Consider the following 24,666-nt stretch of genomic DNA (forward strand, 5'->3'; position numbering starts at 1 on the left):
GATACTGTTGCAGAGATATTGCAGATTCTCTCTAACAAATCTGTTAACTACTTTCTACAGAATGAAAGTTATACCAATATTAGCTTATGGAGCTGAAACAGCCTTTGGCCTATCAGATAAAATCTGGCCAATTCTCGAGGGGATATTTTGGCGGTCAGTGCTACAACTGCCAAAATCACTGCCAATTCAATCGATAAGGAGGGAGCTCACCCTGACTTCACTAAAAGCAGTAGTGGACTGGAAGACCATATCACTTTATCGAAAATGTCACGAAAAACCTCTGACGGGTGGTTTCAAGGCTATTAACAAGGCAATGAGCGACAAAAAGGATCAACTTGCAACAATGGCAAAAGAAGTGTGAAATAATCCTGGAGGAATTAAACGAGACAAAAGAGGATCTGCTGGCCAACCCTTTGAAAACAAACAAAAACTATTCACAAAAAGATTTGCATACAGACGCAAAAAGACTTGTGGAAGTACAAAAGCTACAATGACTTCTGGTCTCTACCAAGAAAACTGAACACACCCCCAGGTTATTTGAAACTGTTCCTAAATTGGTACTGGCGGTCGCAACTCATGAGGTTTCGTTTGAACATTTTGCCACAAGGGAAGTAACACAGAGAAGATCGAGATCCGGTGGGACGAATAAATGTAGAGTGTGTTTAAATCCAAACTCAGTAGAATCACTGAAACACTTAACAATTGGATGTAGGGGTCTATCTAAAGAACGCGAACACTGGTTGGGGGAGATTACAAAAACTACTGCAAATAGGGAAAGTGCAGTATGGTGGCATGTCTTCATTGAAGGGGAAAAATTACACATTAATTTGGCCCTGGTTAGATGGACTGTTCACTGCAATCTTCAAAAAAATCGAAGAACTACCAGAGACCCTTTGATTAAAACTTTAGACATACATGGAACTGGAAATAAACATAAGGGAAGAAAGAAAAAATAAACAAAACTTTATATGTAAAGTGAGAAATCAACAGTGGACAACGTTAAAATGCCTGTAAGAAAATGAAATTCTTGTAGCTTGTATGAATGTAAGCAATAATAGAATCTTTGTTACTGTATGTTTTTAGCAACGGCTTAAGGTTTTACATTTTGCAAACCATGAGAAGCCCAATAATAAAACATTTTTTAAAAGATTGTTTTGATGCGGAAAATGTGTTGCAAATAGTAAATAAATCAAAGAAAGGAGGGATATGCATCATTTTTCATCTCTTTTTAACACTTGGGTGAAATTGACTCAGTTGTTCACTTGAAGAGTTGATGCAATAAATTATATTTTTCAGATTTCACTCAAGGCAACCTCTACTGATCTCACTAAAGAAAGCAAGAAAACGTTGCTCAGTAACAGAGATTCATCTGCCTCATTAAACCAAGCTGCTAGTGATGACCAAGGGAGTGGATCCTCTACTGAATCTCAGACTTTGACCTTCATAGAAACCCGACACCTGGTACTCATTGTTGCAGATGTTGACAAACTTCAAGAACAGGTGAGTTTGGTACTTAAATTCAACTTTTTCTTTTTCTTTGGTTTTTATTGAGTTTATAAGGTCACATCAAATACAGGCATCAAGTGGTCTGTTATTTAAATAGACATATCATATATTGAAAACATTTTAACACGTTGAACAGACAACTTGTGCAATTATGTTGCTTGTATTTCCCATCCTTTCTTTTTGACCCTCCCCCCCAACCCGCCTTCCATTACACTACAGGCTTGATTACAACATTGTTTACTATTTGACATCATCAAAGTGACCTCAACCACATTCCGGGCTTTCACATTTCATTTGGCGTATAGATTTCTTTGAAAGGTGGACATAGGGCTGCGCATAAGTCTGTACATCGAGGCAGAATTATAATCATTATTTCAGTGATCGTACTTAGCACAAAAATCAGATCATGCCATTTCCACAGAGGACTGATCCCCGTGGATATCTGCGGTTAATCAGTCCATTAGGTATAAATTCTGTGCTACGCTGATCCATTCAGTCTTTGACGGGAGAGTCTTCCTTTTCCAGAATGTCACAAGACATGACCTTGCAGCTAGAAGCAAAACATGCACCATTTTAGGTAGCTTTACAAGTGGATCATCGTGTTCATCTAGGCTAAACAATATTAACATTAGTACTTTGTCCCTTGTTTCCCCGTCTAAGTCTTTAATCCAACTGAGAACATCATCCCAATGTGACTGCTCTGCTGTGCAGCCCCACCACATATGCCAGTAATCAGCTTTCGTTCCGGATTCATGCCAACAGTAGGGACTCACTCCTTGATACATTTTTGCAAGTCTAACTGGGTCATATTGCCATCTATACAGAAGTTTGATGCCGTGAAGTTTATATTGGCAGGCTATGGATGTTTGCCAAGTTTTTCTGCTCATTGTGAGCCATGTGCGCGGAGACAGTTTCCTCTCCAAATGTGCTTCCCATTTTTCCTTTAGTTTATGGGACGGGGACTTCTTCGTCTCTACCATAGCTCTATATAAAGCACCTATTAAGCCACTGGAGCCTATGCCGGTGTCTAGTATCTTCTCAAAGAGGGTGAGTTCTCTCTGCAATTTGTCTTTCCAGATTTCTCGCGTCATAATACCTTTCAACTGTAAGTATAGAAAGACTGGAAGTTGTCCAATATCCAGTGCCTCTTCGAGGTCTTGTATCGTAATGTAATTTCCCCCTTTCCATATCTGGCCTGCCCTTTCTAGACCAGCTTCAAACCATGTTTGGAATCTCTCTGTTTCCGGAATGGCGTCTCTAATTCCTGGTACCCATGTGGCCCAAGGGTGATGGCCATGTTGTGATGCCTTTCATCCCTGCCCTCTGTCGCCATATACTCCACAGGGAGCCACAACATCTAGGGTCTCTACCTTCTTTAGGTATTACCGTGAGGAGGGCTTGGGCAAAAGAGTTGGGTGCATTTCCTGTTTCCACTGTGTCATTGAAAAGTGTTGTTAGGAAAGGAATTCATATTAGTGCAAATGTTTTGTAGAACCCTGGAGTGTACCCATATTCACCTGGTGCATTCCCCAGTTTGAGGCGTTTCATGGCTTTTTCTATTTCATCTCCTCTGATTGGTGCTTCGAGGGACTCGGCCTCTGCTTTTGTCAATGAGGGGAGTTGAGATTTCACAAGATATTTCTCAAGGACTTCAGCAGGTGCCGTTTCTGCCTTGCTATATAGTGTTTCGTAGAAGGAGGCAAAGGTCTCTTGGATTTCTTCTGTAGTGTCGACATTATTGTCGTCTGATCCCACTACCTCCTCACCCATCTTTCGGCTTGTTGTTTTCGTAGCCGTGCCGCTAATAGGACGTCTGCCTTATCCCCATTTTCATAAAATGTTTGTTTGAGAAACTAGAGATTTCAGATTATTTTGCCTTCTTCAAGTAACTTCAGTTCCCCTCTCAAGTCCCTAGCTTCCAGAAGATAGTTCTGTCTGTCCGTAGGGGAAGACTGTGTGAGGCTTTGGCCTGTTCTATTTTGGTTCTCAACCCTTTTTCTATGAGTTGTACGTTCTTTTTTTTACGGGCCCCCTCCCTAATGAGGATACCTCTCCTTGTGGCCTTGGCCGCATCCCTTACCATTCCCTTCTGCACCTCCCCGTGTTATTGAGAACAAAGAATTCAAATCGGGTCTTTCCATAAGGAGTCATTGCATCTCCATTTTGAGTTTCCAGTGTGTAGGTCTCCCCAGAACATGTCGATTGATACCATAGCATGGTCTGACCACGATATCGGTTGAATGTGAGTCTCTTTCACAACCTCTAGGATTTCTCTTGAGATGTATAGATAATCAATTCTCGTGAGTGTGCTGTGCGGGGTAGAGTAGAAGGTGAAGCCCCTGTCTTGCGGGTGAAGATACCTCCAGCTGTCCTTTAACCAATGCAGTTCCATGGCTGTGTTTAGCTCTGCCCCCATTGGCCCTGAGGTTTGTAGTTCATATCTTCCTTGCTCTGTCTATCCAAGGCTACATTCATCCATGTATTAGTCTCCTCAGAGTATGAGATGTTCCTGTGCTACCCCTATAATTTTTTCTGTGGTCCTCTGTAGAAATCTCTTTTGACCTTGGTTGGGTGCATATAATGTTGCCAAAGTGATCTTAGTGTTTTGAATTGGGCCTGAGATTAGTAATGCCCTCGCTTCCGTGTCTTTCCATGTGTTAGTAATCTCTATACATATTCCCTTCCGTAATCAGGATTCCCACCCCTGCCTTCTTGAGAATCCCGCAGCTCCAGTATGTATTTCCAATTAGGCCGCTAGGTATCTTGCGTTCTTTACCTCTTTGATATCTAGTCTCCTGTAGGAATACGATATTAGTGCCGGACCTTTTGAATTCTCTAGCAACTAGGGATCTTTTTGTGGGCGAGTTCAGACCCTTGACATTTAATGTGCAGATTCGGAGCTTGCCACACTTGTGTGTCCTTGTTAGTGTCGCCGTTTGTGAGGTTTGTGGTTCTTATCTGCCCTCATGTATCGTGCATGTCTCTCAAGTGTGATGTTCCTGGTTGTAATAGACGTTATTTTTTTAGCCTCATAATTTGTGATGTTTTCCTTGGAAACTTCCCGTTCCCCCCCCCTCCTCCCTCTACCTCCTCCCTAATTCCTTCCAATTGCGGCACCCGGTCCATCCCAGTTGCTTTCACTGGGCGATTCCAGCCACCACTGTGGTCCTTATACCAGGACCCTGTGCGTTACACCTTCATATCGGGTGCCCCCTGTAGATCTCAATCGAGTAAACATATAATCATAACAGTTCAAACATTATTTAACACTTTTAACAGTATAACTTCACCGGGTTGTGTAGGATCCCATGGTCCGCCGCGAGATGATTTAACAGCTTGTTTCACAGTGGTGCATAGGCCCTTTCTCTACTCACCACCCATTGACCCATTAGTAAGTTCCTTTGTGCGGGTGCTTCTTTGCACTAACGTGTTTCGGATTTTGTTGTGCTCTCACGTTGTTCTTGATCCTGGTATCCTTCTTCTATTTGGTCCTTTCACTCGCCCTCTCTTGTCTTTAGTAGTTTCTGGATGATTTTCCGTACTGTGGTCTTCGCCTCCCAGTAGTTCGTATGTGGTGTTGTCAATCTCGGCTTGCGTTTCTGGCCGTCTAGCTCAAATGTGATTGAGAATGGATAGCCCCACCTGTTGCGTATTCCTTTTTCCCCTCAGCCATTTGGTCAGTGGTTGGCACAATCGTCGCTTAGCGAGGGTGAACGATGACAGGTCTTGGTAGATGGCGATGCACGTTGTATTTAGCATTACAGCTCCTTTGGTCTTGGCCTTTTCAAATATTTTGAGCCTGTCGGGGTAGTTGTGAAAGCGCACTAAAATAGATCTCGGGGCCCTGGCTGGTCCTCCTGCTCTGTGGAGTCTTTCGATTTTTGTAACATCAATCGAGTCGTCCACAAATAGGCGTTTCAAAATTTGGTGAATTCAATTTTTGAGGTCACCTTTTCTCTCTCCCTCTTTTTCCGGAATTCCGAAAAAACAGATTTTCTTCTTTCTCGATTCTCAAAATCATCAATTTTTAGGATCATTTCTGCTTCTCGTCATTCGAGGTGACTTTGCTGGATGTCTATTTGTGTTTCCAAGGTGTCTAGAGAGGACTGATTGTGTTCCACTTCTTGGAGCCTCTCTTCCATTTTGTCCATTCTAGTGTTGATCTTGTCCACTTTGCTGCCTATGTCTGCCTGCATGCCTCTGATTTCATCTAGCCGAGAGGCTATATCAGCTTTTGTGGCCGTTAAGTCTTGACTCCCTGAAGCCATTGTCAAGTTATTTTTGAGCTGACAGTTATCTTTTCTTCCTGAGTAGGCGAATTCTGCCAATCTATTTCTATGTTCCATAAGCTGGTGCCTTTGTCTGTGTGTCAACGTGCCAGCGTCAGATTTGTGCTGAGTTCGGGGTCGTTCCTCTATGGTTCGCGAGAGTTGGTCAGATGTTGCGACCACTAAGGGGCTTCAGCAGTGGTTGTTGTAGAATAGTAGGTATAGGTGAAGCCTTGGTGGTGCAGTGTCCGCTATTCAGTGTGGAGGCAGTATCTGGTTTGGGGGGTTACTTGATTAATTGTCTCCAGGACACTGTTGTGGTTTAAGATGTCTGTGGCAGGCGGGCACTCTTCCTGAATCGGGGGCCTCACGCCTGTGACACCTTACTGTGTTTTCCGGGGATTCAACCCGTTCCTCTATTTAATCAGCCAGTCTTTTGCTTTGTCACCATGTGGTCATTTTATAGTTGTGACCTTTGTGGATTGGATCTGGAAGGGGTTCTTTAATTTGCAGTTCAATATCACTCTAGTTGCCCATTGTGCCCTTTCCTGGTGTGTCTGAGCGTGACACATGGGGGTCTTGTTTTAGAGCTACTGCCGTTTGTGGCCTGTTCTCAAAATCTCGTCTCCCCTTGTGTACTAATATGCTCCGAGGGAGGATGTGATTGGGCTCCTTCCTGGGCGGCTGGTTTACTCTCTGATGTGTGTTAGGGTGTTCCTATCCAATCCCTGGCGTTGATTCGCACCTCGCAAAAGGAGGTCCGTACCCCGTGTTCTGCATTGGGGTTCCCTCTGCTGTGCTTCAAAACCTGTGTAGGGTCTCTGGTGATGTTGACGTCTTGGCGTTTTATGTTATGCGTTAACGATGTGGAATTCGGGTGCCTTTATGCGTACCTTCCCTCTGTTGCCGTGTAATGGTTTTGACAGCTTCCCACCACACCCAGTGATATGTGCGGGTGCTGTCTGATTGTTCAGGCGACTCGCCTTGTGATGGGCCTGTATAGCGGCTGTACTCCTCTCGAGTGTCCTGCCCCAGTGTCCAATCTTCCGCCGCTTGTGACGTATTGTTGGCCTTTGATGCAAGAGTTTGTTTTCGGGCGGAATCTGTGGCCTTGTGAGTGGATGAACCACCTCACGTCGTATTTCACTTCTGTGTGGTGTTGTACTTATGCAGTGCTCTGTATGCTTGGGGCGCGGGTTTATGGGATTTGCACTGTGCTACTTTGCCCTTCTCTGACATGTTTCCACTGACTCCACATGTGGGCTATATGGACCTTTGTGGGGTGGGGAAGGATGAAGGGGTCTTGGCGGTTACCACCCCCCCGCGCACCTTGCATGTATTCTTCACCTCCCGGGTTATCGCCTTCCCGAGCGGAAAGGGTCTCCCATTCACCCCCAGTGCATGCAGTCTTTGCTTAGCTTTCAGCTCCCTACCTTTGTGTGCACTGTGGTGTCGTGCTCTGTGGTTATGCCGCCTCAACCGGAGCCTCTGCTTCTTTACACTACGTCCAACGTCTCACGGAGCCACAGCCTTTGATTCCGCGGTCAATTCCTTTCTTGAAGGCGGGATACTTTTGTGATTCAGGAGATTACGGACTACCTGTAGCTGCAGTGTCAGCGGGCGGCTTCCTCACTCCCCGTTTGACTGTTTTTTTCCTGGAGGCGAGCCGGTTACACTTCGCGCTCTCCCTTCACTGCCAGCAGCCGCCTTGGTTACGGCTGTGTATATCCGTGAAATGTTCGCTGATTTTAGTCTGGTTTTCGCTCACAACGTTCTCCTTTATTCGTTCTTCCCGGTGAACGTTATATTTATTTTCATTTGGGGCAAGTGGGGGCACCTTTGCTGATGTGGGGGGTGAGGTACACGGAGGAGCTCTGGCTTGCGTCCTCCATCCCTGCGCCCCCTGGTGGCCGTCCGAAATTCTGCTTTTTGAAAAAGGTTGTTGATGAATTGCTTGAATGTTCTAGTTCTCCAGCTTTATTCTTATCATAGTTAGTGAAACACTTACTAATAAAACATCCTGCTAGTCTGGTACAGTACATGCATAGCATGTTGCTAGTAATCGCTTGAACATACAAATCGTACTGTTAGTTAGATTTTTGCACAACCCACCATTTAACCGAATGGTTGAACAGTGTGTCATCCAAAGGGAAAGAAAAGACATTGTAGCAGAGCAGTCTGGCTTGAATTCCAGAAGGAGGGTGGCAAGCAGAGAAGTACAGCTAGTCCATATAGTCACCAAAAAGAACAAACCACACTAGTATACTGAAATAAATATAACTTTCATTGGATTGGACAGTTACCTGATGCTGCCTCGATATCCGTCTTTCCTCTGGCATCTTCTGGTCGTCGTTTTCCGGTATCTGTGCCTTGGTGCACTGTCCCAATGCTTCATGGTATTTTTACTCGTGCTGCCTGCAGCAACAGCTTACTGGTGGCTGCTGCTTCGCCACTGTTCTACTTTCTAGGATTGGCTATCGTCTCTCACATTTCAACTTCGGCTTCGAGTAAGTATTCCAGGAAACATTTGGCCGAAATTCAGCCAAATACTTACTTGAAGCTGAAGTTCGGTACACCCCTAGATAAAATGTCAATCCATAGGCAGCAGTGTAATACTCAGATTAAAACATGTCTAGAAAATCGGAGGTAGTTTCTAAAAATCCATGTCTTGGTGGACAACACCAGTGAACCTAGGGGGACCCCAAAACAATGGCACTGTTCAGATAGAATGTCATTTGCAGGCCTCCTTTAGTTGTAAAGAGTGCCCCAAAGCAAACAGGACGAAGTCTATAGTCAGTTATGCGGTTATGGTGACAAGCCAGGTATGTCATGGTGACAAGCCAGGTATGTCAGAGTTACACTCCACAGATACAAAGAAGACAGCAATCGACCCCAGGAGACGCCACTGGAGACCCGTAAGAAGAGACACAGTACTGGTTTTGAGACTCAGCCCCAGGAGAAGAGAAGCAGAGCAGGGTACCACCCCAGTGAAGAACAGTTGGAAAACCCAGTTGGTCGGGACCTGGAGAACCTGGTGACCATAGAGACCCCTGAGGTAGAGTATCTCCAATAACCCACTAAGCCAAGGCCCAACGGTAGGTATGCACTGTGTTTGTTCCTGAAATGTCAGTTCCAAATCAACCCTATTTTTCTAGGGGCAGTTTGCAGGATCGGATGACTCAGGGACTAGAATATAGCCCAGCCATGATGCATACAGTGGAAAAGAGGAATACGCTACCTTCCCAGAAGCAGCATTGACCAGCTAGGAGCAGTGGCAATGAAGGGCTGAGGAAGACTGGGGAGCCCAAAAAGCAGGTCATGATGTGTCCAAGGACAAGATGGCAGCCAGCCACCAAGACATGGCCTCACTGCAGACACAGGTTGGAGATTACAAAGGATGACCGAGATGAGATGAGATGAGATGGGGTGGTGTGGATCCTTACACCTTTCCAGGCAATTACAGATACCAGCACCATGGCAGGAACTCCTGGCTGTAAACAGGAGTGGGGAGGGAGCAGAGGTACAGTGGCCCAGACATTTGTCCCAGGATGACGAGGAGGACCAGTGGAGGACGAGGACAATCCTGGAAGAATGTCCAGCATCCAGAACACACAGACCGGAGCTTAGCCCAGGACCCAGAGCATGGCCAAATGTGGTCCTCAAATTGCATCAATGGCCCGAAAGGTGTAAAATCCTCCAGCAGGTACGTTAACCTGCGCACCTGCCAAAGATCTGCCAGAACTGAGTGTAGGAACACGTTGTTCCCTTATATGTACCTATACACACAGGAGCTGCCCTAATACAGTCCACCAATCACATTAGGGGATTTAAAACAAGCATTTTGGTGGCCAGCCAATGAAGAAGGCTCCAAAAACTGCCATTTGCTCAGAATCAAACCCACATGAAGTGTGATGGCCAGCCCAGGACTAAGGACTGGTCTAAACCAGTCAGAACCACTATAAAGTGTTCTTGGCTGGTCTCACAGAATCTACATTTGCAGAACAATCACTTTAGATCCACCTCATGGTTTCCCTGCCTTTAAAACAAAATGCCAGAGAGCAGGACTTAAAGCACATTTTTACCCCAGTGCCTGCCATAAAGGTACATTGTCCTGCTAATGCGTTAAATTGGCTTGCATCCTTGGTGTAGCACAAACTACTTTGTGGCTGCTACAAGCATACCCCAAAAACAATGTATGCTGATAAAATTGCCCCAAGGCCTAAATGGGGGACTTAGAATGTACCCCTGTCCTAGGAGCTATATCGGCTACCCTACGACCATATACTAAAACATGATGTAGAGCAGAAGTCCCTTTGCCCACCAAAATAAATCCTAAAACCTTATATAGCATGTCCTTTTAGGCACTCTGTTTTGTTACGCATGCTGCAGTGAAAACAGAAGGCAAGTTTCCTTCTTTTTCTCCCTCGATCTGAACGGCTATTGTGCCGTTCAGATCAACGGAAGTGTCGTTGGAAAGGGGAGAGTCTCCCCTTTCCAACAACACCTTTCTTTGAAGCATTGCAGGGCGCGGATCTGGCGCAGAGTGCTTGATCAGCGTCCGCAATGCCACTAGACCACCAGGGATCTGATTGTGACGTGGGGTGGGGGCTGCTTACAATAAGCAGCCCTCTTCGCCCCCCTGACCCCCAAAGCATGGGGCAATAAGCATTGGGTCCCCTGGGGGTAGATTGGGGTCCATCTTCCCCCAGGCGGGGAAAACATATTTAAAAAAAGAAAAAAATGAAAGATTTGGGTGGGGGTGGGAGGCCCAGGGGAGGGGCCCACTAGACCACCAGGATTTTTTGTGGTTCAAAAGGGGAGTGGCCCTCTCCCCCCACCCTAAGTGGATGGGGGGCACTTTAAGTAGCCCTCCCTGTGGAGAGATTTCTGCCCCTAGGAAGGGGTACATGAGATGCCCCCCATCCATTTGGGGTGGGGGTGAGAGGCCACCAGAATTATTGGCATAGCCCCACCCAAGCCTGGGGCAGTACGTTCCCCCACCCGCCCCCCCGGGGGCAGATAGGCACACGCATGTGCCCATCTGCCCCAAGGGAAGGGGCAAAAAAATCATAATAATTAGTATAACTTGTTTTGGGTAGGGGCCCCCAGGGGGACTCACTAGACCACAGGATTTGTTGTGCCTTGAAAGGGGGGTGGCCCTCCCCCCACCCTAAGTGGATGAGGCGCACTCATGTAACCCTCACTGGGGGCAGATTTCTGCCTCTAGAAAGGGGTACATGAGATGTGAAAGGAAGCGCCCCCAATTCAGCACGATCCTCCCCGCAATGAGAGACAATAAGGGACTCTCCCGTAGTGGGAATAAGGCCAAGACAGAGTGCGGGTGAGCGTAAGTGGGAGTTTATCCAAAAATAAGGCATGCAAAGAACTCTGCAACCTACGAGAGCGCTCTGCCTGACAATAGCAAAGACAGGCGTATTTCTAATACAAAAAACGTCATCAACACCTAAACACTATAGGGGGCACAAGTTAATTGGGATTGGGTGGCGTCGACTAACTATAGGTGTTGCTGCAGCGGGGTTGGTCTTGGCGTGACGACGTCACTGGTCAGCCTCGTGGGTTGGGTTGGGCCTGGCAGGCCGGCTTGAGGTCATCTGCGCGGTGTTGATGTGCTGGGGCAGCCTGTGACAATGACGAATACCTTTCCTGTCTCATTTGCCCTAGGCCATGCACACTGCAGTTATTCAGAAACCGACATTTAAGTTCATTAATAAATCGCTTCAGCAGCTTATCTTATAAAATAAACACAACACATGAGGAATGCACTTCGTGAGAGGTCTGGTGGTTGTCGGTTGGGGTGAGATTTACCTGTGTCCTATTGACCGGTATTTTAGGTCGCGGGACGGGGCTCTGGGGCCTGGGCCGAATGATACATGTCTGTCTGCTGCGTTAGAAGTTATTATATAGATGGGTCTCTGTGTCTTGTCCCAATGATGGGGGTCGTCCTTGCACGGGGTCAGGATTCTTGGGGGGTTCGTGGGATTTATGAGAGGGTGCTGGTAGATCAGTGGGTTCAACCGTGGGTTTATTACCGTGCTGTAAATAACACAGGTGGCGGGCTGTGGCCTTGGTTGCAGCGCCGGGGCCTCTGACTCTCTGAAGTACCGCCAGCTTGGTTGGGGGAGGTGAGGGAGCGCGGCACAAGTCTTAGCTTTTTTATCTGGCAGGCTTGGTGGGGTGGGAGAGGGAATGGCCTTGCATATATCCACAAAGGTATTTTCCTCGTGCGTTGCTGATCAGTGAATGCAGAAGTTTTATACTGTTCTGCCTTATTTTGACGTTATTTAGACACACATATATATATCAATTTCGTTACACATTTCTTTAATACAGTCGGTTCCAGTACCTTTTCATTACCTAACATTATATTCACTACATTGTGTGCGTATTGTATGTACATTAGACGTTATACGAGGGATATCTAGGTTATGGCCTACAGAGATTGATGCTCGCCGCTTTGGGTGATTCAAAAACATATATGAGTTCAAGTTTCTACATACTATTGAAAAACACTTTTACAGATAGAGGTTACACGTTTGGTCAACATCTTTCTCCGTGGTTATAGCAGCATTAGTCCAGACCTGGAGGGATATCATATAACGTTACATTTTTATGGTTTATTCACATTTTAAACAGAGGTAGTTCATTAATACCAATACTTGAATTATTTTCTACCTTCTTCAGATAGTGATGCTTCAGCTTTTTTCCCCGTTACCCCGGCCTTGCGGTCCGGGTCATACGGGGTGCAATATCACATTGTTACTAATATAATGTTGCCGTGTTGGCATCTCGGGTTTAGCTCATCTCCGACTTTCTCATGGGAACGCGCTCGCAGCGGATCTGCCAGGGCTGCTGAGGCGGCAGAGATGCATGAAAGGCCCTCCAAAGGTGGGGGCCTCGTTACAGTGTGCTGAACTCACACCATGTTTGCTATGCAAGATGGCGTCTAGACCTAACTAATTTTTGGTAAATGCAAGGAAAGGGTACATGTGGGCAATGTCGTCGGCGGGTGAATCCTCCTCCACCTGGGCCCGGGTGGCATGAGGGGGCGCCCACCGAGTCATGGTCCTCACCTGGGGAGGAAGCTGTAGGTGAGGAGGGCCTCGTGGCCATTGCTCCCCTACAGATGCCCGCCCAGTCATTTGAGGTCGGGGGGGCATCAGAAAACATTGGAATGGCCCCCCAATACATGGGGCAGTACATTTTGCCCATCCTGGGGCAAAAAAACAAAAATTATAATTAGTATAACTTGTTTTGGGTGGGTGTGATGGGGCCACTAAACCACCATGGATGTTTTTAGTGGAAAGGGGGGTGACCCTCTCCCTCCCACCCCAAATGGATGGGGGACATCTGATGTAGCCCTCCCCGGGGGCAGATTTGTGCTCCTAGGAAGGGGTTCATGAGATGCCCCCCATCCATTTGGGGTGTGGGGGAAGTGGCCACTGCAAATATTGACAGAGCCCCCCCCAAGCCTGGGGCAGTACATTTTGCCCCCACCCCTCCTGTGGGCAGATGGGCATACACATGTGCCCATCTGCGCCTAGGGAAGTGGCAAAACCAAAACAACAAATAATTAGTATGACTTGTTTTGGGTGGGTGTGAGGGGCCACTAAATCACCATGGATGTTTTTAGTGGCATGGGGGGTGCCCACGGGTGTCTTCTTTTCGGAAATGCATGAGGTTCCCTGTTTTCCTTGGTGGCTTCGACACCCTAGGCCCAAATCTGTAGGTTGTCCACATGTGCAAAATCTACTCTGCCGAAAGGTTTGGGGTTACCAGTGGGTTAGCCTTATCCCTTTGCACCCAGGTAGGTGCACCCACACATGTGACGTACCGTTTTTGTCTGGACACCTGTGGGAACGCGGGAAGGTAGGACATCTGTTGTTGACGGCATGTTTCGGTGGGTGGCTAGAGTGAAATGTCTGAAAATTTAGGTTTTTTCTGTAATTTTCCCGATTTTTCCCCAAACTATGGAATTTTTCCCTACATAGTTGTTGCCTGACCTGTGCAAATCACCCCTTCCTAAACTTGGAATTTTGTCTACTTTTCATAAATGTATGCCTTTCTGGCTTCCCATTCAGCTTTCCTACCCTTCTCCTCCATTCCTCCAGCATTTCCTATTGGGAAAAAAAGCCAGAATCACCTACCTCTCACAAAACGGCTCGAAACCATATAAAATATGTATGTTTGGTTTCCACTCAACCTGTTCTTGAAAGCCTGGAAGATGGCGACTTCAGCACAGCAAACCACTTATTCCTAGCTCTTACAGGGAAAAAACCACAGGCTTCTTTGTACAACATTTTATTGGCATTTTCTGAAGAAAAAAAACAAATGTTCTCCCTTCTTGGTTATTTTCTCTCACCCCCCTACAGCAAACTAGGATTCCGCCTACATGTGGGGGAAAAAGGGGCCAAATTTGGCTGAGCTATCTCTTGTAACAAAAAAGTTACAAAGGATTGAACGGCGACATACCAAAATCACCAAAAAGGCCTTGGCACTGGGGGGCAAATACCCACGGCAGTTAAGGGATTAAAGTTGGCTTTACTGGTGGGCAAGTTTATTGAAAGATCAGGAAAATTCAGGACGCTATGCTTGAGGAGATTCAGCACGCTGGCTGAACCTGGGAGGAAAATTGCTGTGATTAAAGTGGCCACCCTGTACTCCTTTTGTATTATCATCTCTTCGTTCTTGTAAGCAGGTGATCATTTGATCTGCCTGAAAGCAATTTCTGTGCAGGAATTGGCATGATATGTACATCCTATGAACCTCTTTTTGGAGAGAATACAGTGGGTTACTTTCTTCCAAACTATTAATTAATAGACTTTTTCCATAATAGCGACTGCATAGTTGATGTTATTTTTTCACTTCTATTTTGGCACTGTGTGTATAGTCTCTATGTAGAGGGAGAGCAGAAGAGGCATGAGGCACTATTACTATTGGATGCATGGGTCATGAGAAGTAGGCAACATGTTTGGTGGGGTAGATGGAACCACGAGAGACAGACATGTGGGGGGAAGTGATGGGAAGTGTTTCTGTGCATCTTAGTACTAGTTATTTTATTTATTGTAGAACAAGCTATATTTTTGAGCAGAAATGGCTTACAAAGAAGATAACAGCAACAAGAGGTATTCCTAGGATAAGGTGCATTTACATAAGAGCTTGTAGGATTGAATTACATATGCCACGTGGTGAAGGGGAACGAATGGGAACATATACATGAGATAAGGACTGGAGGATATAAAAACATTTTTAACACCGAGAGCCCAAAACTACTAGTTGTTGCATATTTACAAATTACATAGCAATCCTGAGTGCAGAATGCAGCAGAGGTACGTTGGATGGTTAGTGTGGAGAGGATGGTGAGGGAGCAATTTGAGGCTCCTTCAATCGCTAACGGGTGGAGTTTGCACCTGGCTTTGAAGAGTTCCACTGACCACATTACTTTGATAATGGGGGAGCAGTTAAGTGGAGTGGGATAAGTCGGGAGAAGGAGGGAAAGAGGCCAGATGCACAGGGCACAGGTGGGTGACCGAGAAACTGTGAAGAGACGATGAGCAGAAGGTTTGGGGCGGAGAGTATACTGAGATGTAATCAGCGAGTGTAGAGTAAGAGCATGGGTGCATTGATAGATGAGTTGCAGGAAATGAAAGAAACAGTGATTTTGTACGGAGAGCCTCCAGCGTGGTGACAATCAGGGGATTTGGAGGAGGATCTGAGTAGGTGGAAAAGGGTGCATGTCACAAAGTTGAGGATTTACTTGAGGTCAGAAAAAGAATAGAGTGTAAACCAAGAACTAGTCTTGCATGCAGTCCAGTTTGCTGAGCACTAAAGTAGAAACAGGGGTTTTAGTTAAGTGGTGTGTCGGGTGTGGGCACATTTTTCCAATGTTTATGCACACACAAGTATGTACTTGCATGTGTGCACGGGTAAAAAAGCCAGAAAATGTGATCCACTGTTTTGAAGAAGAGCCACATATTCATGTGCGAAAATTAAATGGATACTTTGCTCAGAGTAGGGGCAAGCCAACTACTGTTTACCCTATGACTGTAGGTGGTGACTGCCTACTGAGCTACAATTAGGGGTATAGGAGAAGAAAGGCTGTCAGACCTGAAAGGACGACGAAGGGGGGATTGCACTTGCCCTTTTTACCTCAGACCTGCAAAGCCTCTGAAAGGGAAAGCATAAGACCAGGAATTATAGCTGGCGTGCAGAACAGATGTCAATGGTACACATGGGCCTCCCACTTTGATAACGCGGCTGTAGAGGCAAGGCTGCTACCGTAGTACTATCCTTGACTCCAGAGAACAAAGAAGCCAACAGTTTCAGCACAGCCGCTGAGTCAGAGGAAGCTGATAGTAAATCGAACTGTGTTGAGCCCAAGGTTGCAAGTAGCCAACTTTTGAAGGCAAGGAATCCAAAAGAGAAAGAACTTGTGTATGTGTTTGAACTTCAAAGAAAGCCCAGTTGAGGTCCAGGTGCAAAGGGGTCCGGCGCCACGTGGGTGCTCATTCGAAAGACTCTGACCGGGACCTGTTCTTTGTAACTACAAGAACCAGAAGCCCTAAGAAAGGGTGCCGTGAGGCATCAGAGTGGTCCTACAAGGGTTACGTCAAATCCTGTGTACAATCGAAAGTCTCTGACCCGTTGCCAGAGGAAAGCTAGTGGAAGGGAACTCTGCTTTCCAATACGATTGTGAACTGTAGAAAAAGGCAAGTGTGAACCCGACAGAGGTATGTCAAAAGAAAGCTAGGAGAAGGAAAACCCCGCTTTGTGATGTAACGAAGCAATACATGAACTGTGTTAGAGTGTTAAAGAAAGGCCGTAGTGAACTCGGTGGAGGGAGGCCCATTTTTGCAAGGAGGATCCCAGCCCAACAGAGGGAGATCCTAGGGGCGAAAGGCAATAGCCCAAGGTGCAAGACCACAGAGAGAACTTTTCTTTGTATGTTATTTGCGAATCAAGAATAATACACCAGTGAACATTGTGTCGACAGGAGTGAACCCGGTCGAGGGTTGTCCTCGGTGGGGAGTTGTTTAAAAGGACATTTGAATATCACAAGCAATATTTGGAAGGCCGTATTGAACACGACGGAGGGAGGCCAAAGTTGCAAGAGGGATCTGAGCCCGGCAGATTGCTGAGGGATCCAAGGGATGAAGAGCAATCGCCAACAGTAGAAGAGTACCGAAGGAACCTTTTGTTTGTTTGTTACTTTGAATCAGCAAGCCTTCTACAGCAAGAGACTTTTTTAGGAAAGAAACTTATCACCTGAAGATTCTGATAGTGTTGAACTGCAACTGTGAACCTCGTGCCGACGAGGCCAAGGAGTGTGCTGTACTGGAGAGTCCCGCCTTGTCCCGTGCTTCAAACGTGGGCATGGGAGACCCAGCCATACCATCCTGACATCATTTAGTGAACACTTCGTTCTATTCTGGTGAACATGATCCCACACTCTTTTTGTAATTTAGTACTAAGGATTGGCAATAGGTTTTTTTAATATAGGCCCTTTTTTATTTGACAAGACGCCACTAGGACTGCCTTATTAATATTTGATGGGCGTAGCTTGCTCCCATCTTAGATTTAGGTTTAGCTCATCCATTATAAAGTTCAATAAACACCCTTGAACTGTGATCACTTGTGTCTGTCTTTACTGCTGCCACAATGAATTCCTTACAGTACTCTGTGCCATCCGTCTGAGAAAGATTTAGTGTCAGATAGTTCAAAATATGATCCTGCATTGTTGTGCAAGTCCTTCGACAGGGTTTTATTGACAAAATAACTCTGTACTGTGTCCATAGGAGTATCTAAGACTCCCAGTGCAGTCTATTTCTCGGAGTAGGTCACCGTGCTTGGTGCCTTATGTAACTCAATGGCTGGTGGCATCTATTTGTGTAATTTTAAAAAGCTAAGCACTTCTGCTTCCATTTTACCTCTAGGCAACAAAGGCTTGTTACCTGCAAGTTGCCATCAAAACCTTGACCATATTTACAAGTCCCATGAACCTCCCCGTAAGTCTGTGTTAACCCCATAAACCTGGACATAATTACTTGGCTATATAAGGTCATGGCCTTCCTGAGACTCCAAGTTGGAAATTAAAGGGTAGATTCACTGTCAAAACCACATCCTGATTTTCGCCGGTGAGGTTTACATGTTGCAACCACTCAGTTATGTGGCTGCCAAATGCTTGAATGACACCTGATTGGAAGATGGATCTTAATCCAGCTTCCAAGAATTGTATAAGAATAGTTCTACGCCATACCTTTTTTCATTCACCAGGATTTATCCTGAAGCATCTAGAAGAACTTTGCTGAAGATGAAGGCTCTGCGCAATCCAGACAAAGTGAGTAGGAACTACATTGGTAAGTCTTTACTCTAGCCTTGCAGAACCAACTGGGTTACCTCTGCTCCAGGACTGCTTGTTTGATTGAAAAGGCCCTTTGGACCTTGTGGGGCCTAAACTCATATATGAAAAACTGCAGTGTAATGCCATTATGTTGGATCTGCTAGCAACAATTGCCAAAACACCAACTTAGCTTTCTTGAGTCGTTGCGCCACTGGATGCATCTCTTTAGCTACTGAACATGCAATCGCAGCTACTGAAGTAGCTGCACCATACCCCTGCAAAGTTTCCGTTTTCTGCGTACCTGCGGCTTCATCCAGGTTCTTTAAATCCTCAACCTTGCCTGGGGGGGGTCTGCACTTTTATGTCCTGCATCCTGGTTGCTGAACTGTTTTTTGATAACTCCTTTTCACCATAATTGTGAGGCTTTCCCTTGCATTTGCACCATAGAAAAATAATTGGCCCATAGAAAAGTATTTGGCACAGGCTGTTCTAAATGGTGAGTTATGCTGATCCTTGAAACACATTGACAACTCCACTTCACAATAACTGTGGAACTTCCACTTGACTTCATCCTGTTGGGTGACAGTGTTTTGCCTGAGTTCTAAGATCTGTATCCATGACCATGGATTATGCACTCCTTTTGGCATCTGCAACATTTAGTGATTTCTAGTGAAGTAAATGCTCTTAAAAACGATTCCTAAAAAGCTACCTACCTGTAATACTATGCGTGTTTCTCTTGCATAAAGCCTATGCAAATAGTATATTTGTACATAGGTTCTGTCTGGACATACACTATTTCTGTGTTGTTGTATGTTACTGTACCTTTTCCCCCACCCTGATCCCCTCATGACAGTACAACCTTGAATGTTCTAACATGCTTCCCGCTGGGAGAGTCCAGCAGATACGGAGAACCCCTGCAACGTAGTTGTGGATAGAGCTTCTCAAAACCAGAACGAAGATGCCTTGAAAAGCTATGCACGAATTGTGAAAAAAAGTGGCATTTAACAAATTTGTAAAATGGCAGATCCCAAACTCTCCTTCAGGCATATCTAAAACTCTCAATTGTTTCCTTGTGCTGATACCTCCTCACTTTCTCTGTATGTCTGTGCATAATACATCTTGGGAACCTAAGCACCAGCCAAAGGTGTACTGCATTAATAAATTCCGGATCCTCCAGCGATTAAATAGATTGCCAGTTACATCATCAATTGCTATGCTTATGACCCTGAACTCATCTGGAACGCATTTATTCTGTAGATGGCTCTCCATGGACCACCATTGAGATCAATTGTGTCACGATTACCCTCCTAATGCAAATGCAGGATCAGCTGGAATATATCTGATCGGAACTTATTAGTTCCCCAAAACTACATTCATTTTAGAGATGGCTCAGCTCTTACTTCAAAGCCCTGCATTGACAGACCTCCCCAATCCAGAACAATTGATTTTCCATCCCAGCAATCTGGGCAAATGTCTGCCTGACCACCACCCTCTTGTATGAAGTTCCTGCTTTGGCTCCAGTGACAGCCCAATGACAAACCACGCAGAAAGATGTCCCTGGACTATTGCTCATTCATTGCTGTCTTCGTGCCCACAGAAACATTACTGCCACATCTTCATATGACGGCTCTGTTGATTTAGGGACAGGCAAAGTTTTCTCCATGGTTGTATTAAGTCACTGCAAGTGGAGGAAGAACATATTTGGACAGACTAACTCGGCCACCCTCGGAAGAAGTGGTTTACCTGACCCTCCACGGAACCTAAAATGTCTGTGAAGAAATCTGGTGAACTTCAGCCATGTATTGATTGTTGCGAATTGAACCATATAATGACAAAACATCAGATTCCACTTACACTAATTCCAGCGCTGCTTGATCAAGCTAATGTTTCGTCCTTGTTTACCATATTGGATTTACAGAGCACGTGCAACTTGGTACTCAAAGCAACGGTGATCAGTGGAACACTGTTTTCGACACCAAGTTCAGAAATTCTCCAGCAGTGGATCCTTCAAAGACTCACATGCTGTTCTATGTTCCTGTCATCAGGCCTGGAATCCTCTGTATATTTAAAAAGCAGTTCTAATTATACCTAACAAGAAACTGCACTTACTCTAGTGTTCTACAAGGTTCTTTTTGGGCCATTACCTCCCCTCCACCCCCCCCCCCCCCCCAAACCTCCCAGCCAATAGGCACTGTAAGGAAGGCATGGTATCAAACAGTGAATACAGACACAAGTGATCACAGTTCAGGGGTTTTTATTGAACTCCATTGGGTTGAATGAACGCCTATCTAACCCTAAATCTAAGAATGGGCTCAAGCTACAACCATCAAAGTAAAAATAACACAGTCCTAGTGGAGTCTTCTAAAAAAAAAAGGGCCTATACTAATAAACCTATTGCCAAATACAAATGGTGTGGGAAAATGATGTATGCAAAAGAGAGTGTTCAAGAAACAATATGTCAGGACAGCCAGACAATTGGCTTCCTTCCCCAGGTTTGCAGCAAGGGGCGTGGTGGCGTACTCAAGCTTAGCACATACTCTGGCTGCTCCAGGACGAGGATGCAGTTCACAATATAAACCAGGGCCTTCTGCGACACAGTCTCTTTCTGTTCAAAAGTCTCTCATTCATAGAATGCCTTGGATACAAAACACAATATCAAAGTTCCTTTCTCTTTAGGAGTCTCACGCTTACAAGGTCTCTGGTGCACTATTTACCCTGGGTCTCCCTCAGCCGGGCTCGAACCCCTTCTATACACAAGTCCACAATAGGTCTCCCTCAATCGGGATTGGACCTTACATTCTCGCTTTCTCCTCATTTCCCAGTTCAATAAATTCACATTAGGTCGGCCTCAGCCGGGCTCAGACCTTGATGCATTTATTCATAATCAAAGACTTTCGACTGTGCAATGGATTTTACTTATACCCTTGCAGGACCACTTCGATTCATTCTTACTTGATTTCTGTTCTTTGTTTTCACATTCACATATTACCGTTCCTTTTGCCACTTCTTTGTGGGATACATCAGTCAGAGACCTTAGATTAGGCACACACGCAATGCTGGACCACCCTTCTGTCTTGTAGCTTAGTTCATGCAAACAAATTCATCGGTTGTCTGGCTTTTACCCGTGTCTTTCATCAAACGCTTCAAGGCTCGCTCTTTCGTGTAACAATGTTTCTGCTTGCAACCTTCGCTTCAATACAAACCGGCCTCGTGCAGTTTCCTTCAACTCACTGGCTGTTTTGATTTCTCTGTTTGCGGCTTTGATCTCGGAGCCAAGGACGATACTATGGCGGCGACTTCTCCTCCCCGACTCAGCCAGTCATGCAGGAGGGCCTCGGATATCTCAGCCACACAATGCAAGATTTTTCAGTTTCCCTTCTTGGCCTTACACATGCTGCTTTCAAGTCCATAGGATTGTAACGATCACTCGTCGAAAAGGTGAAGGGTAGCTCCTTCCTTATTCTCCTTTCTCGGTCTACGGTCTCTCTCCATGGGCTCTGCTGCTGGCTGAGAAGAACTGCTCCTTCGCGTTCTTTGCCTCGCTCAAAGTGTGCTCTCTTGCTCTGCCTTTTTTCTGTTTGGGAAAGTTCAATTGAAGTCAATTGTGTGTTGTCAAAGGTAATTGCCTGACTATGCCTGAGCATGGTAGTGGGACAAGTCAGGTACATTGCTCGGGTACTAGTTGGTTTTCTCCCAGAGCGGGCTGTCTGTGTAGCAGTGTTTGGGTAGGGAAGGGGCGGGGAGTTAAAGTACCCCGGTATTCTACCAGGTAGTAGTGGTTAAAGGTGTTGGAGGGAAAGGGATACCGTGTTCGCCATCATGTGTCCCACTCCCCAAGGACCCCTCACCCAGGTGATCCTCCCGCACTGGTCCACACCCAGGGTCTGGATCCAAAGGCGATGGGTGTGCCCTGGCCACCTAAGCGAGATCCCCGGGGACTAGCGGGTGAGATGCCCTCTTGTTTCTCACATACCCTTCCCCTATGTGATGTAGCTGCATCTGTTTCACAGGGAAACCGGGAAAGGAAATCGGCGTTCCCCTGTTCTTTAACTTTTCGGTGTTCCACAATAAAACAGTAGGGTTGCAGGTCTAAGAACCATTGCATGACTCAAGGGTTAGAGTCCTTTCGTTAACTTATCCATACCAAACGTGAGTGATCTGTGACAAGTGTGAACTTCCACCCTAGAAGATAGTACCGTAAATGGATGATTGCCTATTTGATGGCAAGGGCCTCTGATTCTAACACAAAGTAGTCCATCTCACGTGGGACGAGTTTACGACTAGTGAATAGGATGGGGTGTTCTTATCCATCTCAAATCTACGATAAAACTGGTCCTAACCCTGTGAGAGAGGCATCAGTTTGTTACACAAATTCTTTTGGAAAGTCTACTACTTTTAGGATTGGGTTCTGACACAAGGTTTGCTTTAGGCTGTTGTAACATGCATCGTCCTCATCAGTCCAGTGAATCTTCTGGGGTTCAGCGTTCCTTAATTTGTCTGTTGACCTGGCTGTTCTATCTGTGAAATTTGAGATAAACCTAGGGTAATACCTAATCAATCCTAGGGATGCCCTGAGGTTTCTCTTGGGCGTTGGGGCATCTAGCACGGCTTTCACTTTGTCTTGCTGGGGCTGGACACTGCCATTCCCTACAAAGAAGCTGAAGTATTTCACGGCCGATTGAACCAGCTTACATTTGGATTGGTAGTTTAGCCGGCTTCTCTGAGGGTTTTCATTATAGTAGAAAGATGTAAAAGATCTTCTTACCAAGTTTTACTATAAATAACGGTCGTCAATATAGGCCCCACAGAAATCGCAGTAGGGCTGTAATATCCTGTCCATAAATCGTTGGAAAGTGGCTGAGGCCCCATGCAGGCCAAAAGGGAGGACGTTGAACTGGAATAATCCCAGAGGTGTCGATAAATATGTATTTTCCTTATCAGTTCCATGTACTGGGACCTGCCAATATCCCTTGGGTAAATCTAGGGTTGGTAGGAATGTGGCATTTCCAAGTTTATCTATTAACTCATCGATGCGCAGCGTAGCATAGGCATCGAAGGCAGAGATAGCGTTGACCTGCCTGAAGTCTATGTAAAACCTCCAAGAATGATCGGGTTTAGTTACCAACACAATAGGGGAAGACCATGTACATGAAGAGGGCTCGATAATGTTTGCCTTCAGCATTTTTTTTCACTTCCTCAACCACTATTTGTTTTCGTGCTTCTGGGATTCTATATGGTTTCAAATGGACCACTTATCCTTTTGGAGTTCTACTACATCTGGGAATGCCATAATAAGGTCGGTCAAAACCTTGTGTTTCTGTCTAGATCGTTTTTGGGGAATAAGCTCATAGTTGTCTCTCCTTCGGTACCAAACAAGACAATATTGAGGCGGTGGCAGGGGAAGGATTTTCTTTCCACTTCTTTTGGAGATTTACGTGGTAAAGGTGGGTATTTTGCTTTCTATCAGGTTGGGCTATTTTATAGGTACAGGTTCCCGTTTGCTCTAGTACCTCATATGGCCCAAGCCACTTTGAGACAAGTTTATTTTCAGAGGTAGGTAAGAGGACTAATAACTTCTGTCCTACTGAAAAAGATCTTAAATTCACTTCATGTCATAGGCGGACTTCTGTTGGGCTTGAGCTTTCTCTATGTGAGTGTGGACTAAATTCCGGACGAGTTTCATGTGCTCTCGCAATCGGATAGCTGTTTGTGAGAGGGCAATAGGTGCGTCTTCTCTCTCTTCCCAGGTCTCCCGGAGCATGTCTAAGAAATATCTTGGTTCTCTACCGTAAAGTAGTTCAAAAGGGGAGAATCCGGTGGATGTCTGAGGGGTCTATCTTACTGCAAATAGGGCCCATGGGAGCATGCAATACCAGTCCTTCCCATCCTTATCTACCAATTTTCTCAAAATCATTTTAAGGGGTTTGTTAAATCTCTCTACCAATCCGTCCATTTTGGGGGATGGTAAACCGAGGTTCTTAAGGTGGTAATGTGTAGTAATTCCTTGACTTCACCCATAAGTTTACTTATAAAATTGGATCCCTGCTCCGTTAGAATTTCCTTGGGGAAACCAACCCTAGAAAAGAATGGTAGTAGGTGTTTTAAAATTTGCTGGGTGAGGACAGCCACTCAGGGGGTGCAGGGATGGAAGTCACCCGATGGTGCTCCTCCGTCTCGCGGGCCCCCTTGCAGCTTGATTGCCCCCACCAATGGCCCCCATGGTGATTGGAGGACCTTGGAGGTAGACCACGGACACCGCGGGCATCAGTGGGCTCAAAACCCAAAGGAAAATTGTGCTCCCCAAGTGGAGTTACAGCATCCACAGGGACTGCACTGTCCTGATGAGGAGGATCCGAGACGGAGGTCCCGGGGCTCGGAGCCAAGGAGGCGGGAGTTGGAGCCGACTTGACCAGGTGGTGGGGCTGTCATCCCCACACCCCCAGAGGGGTGCTGTATGATTGAAGAGGGATGTGGTAGTACCCCCCACCACCGTGACGGAGTGATTGGGCCCTGACGGTGAGTGGCAGAGCCTCG

General features: G+C 45.9%; 1 protein-coding gene across 1 annotated transcript in view; it reads left to right on the top strand.

Annotated features, from left to right (window-relative positions):
- COG2 (component of oligomeric golgi complex 2) overlaps positions 1-24,666 on the top strand; it is a 1,367,578-nt gene that overhangs the window by 1,042,506 nt on the left and 300,406 nt on the right. The window contains exon 13 of the mRNA XM_069607998.1: positions 1,297-1,500. Coding sequence (XP_069464099.1) covers positions 1,297-1,500 — 204 coding nt within the window. The remainder of the gene's footprint in view (positions 1-1,296; positions 1,501-24,666) is intronic.

Source organism: Ambystoma mexicanum, chromosome 4q (genome assembly GCF_040938575.1).
Source record: "Ambystoma mexicanum isolate Mex_15411 chromosome 4q, UKY_AmexF1_1, whole genome shotgun sequence".
In the NCBI taxonomy this organism is placed as follows: domain Eukaryota; kingdom Metazoa; phylum Chordata; class Amphibia; order Caudata; family Ambystomatidae; genus Ambystoma; species Ambystoma mexicanum.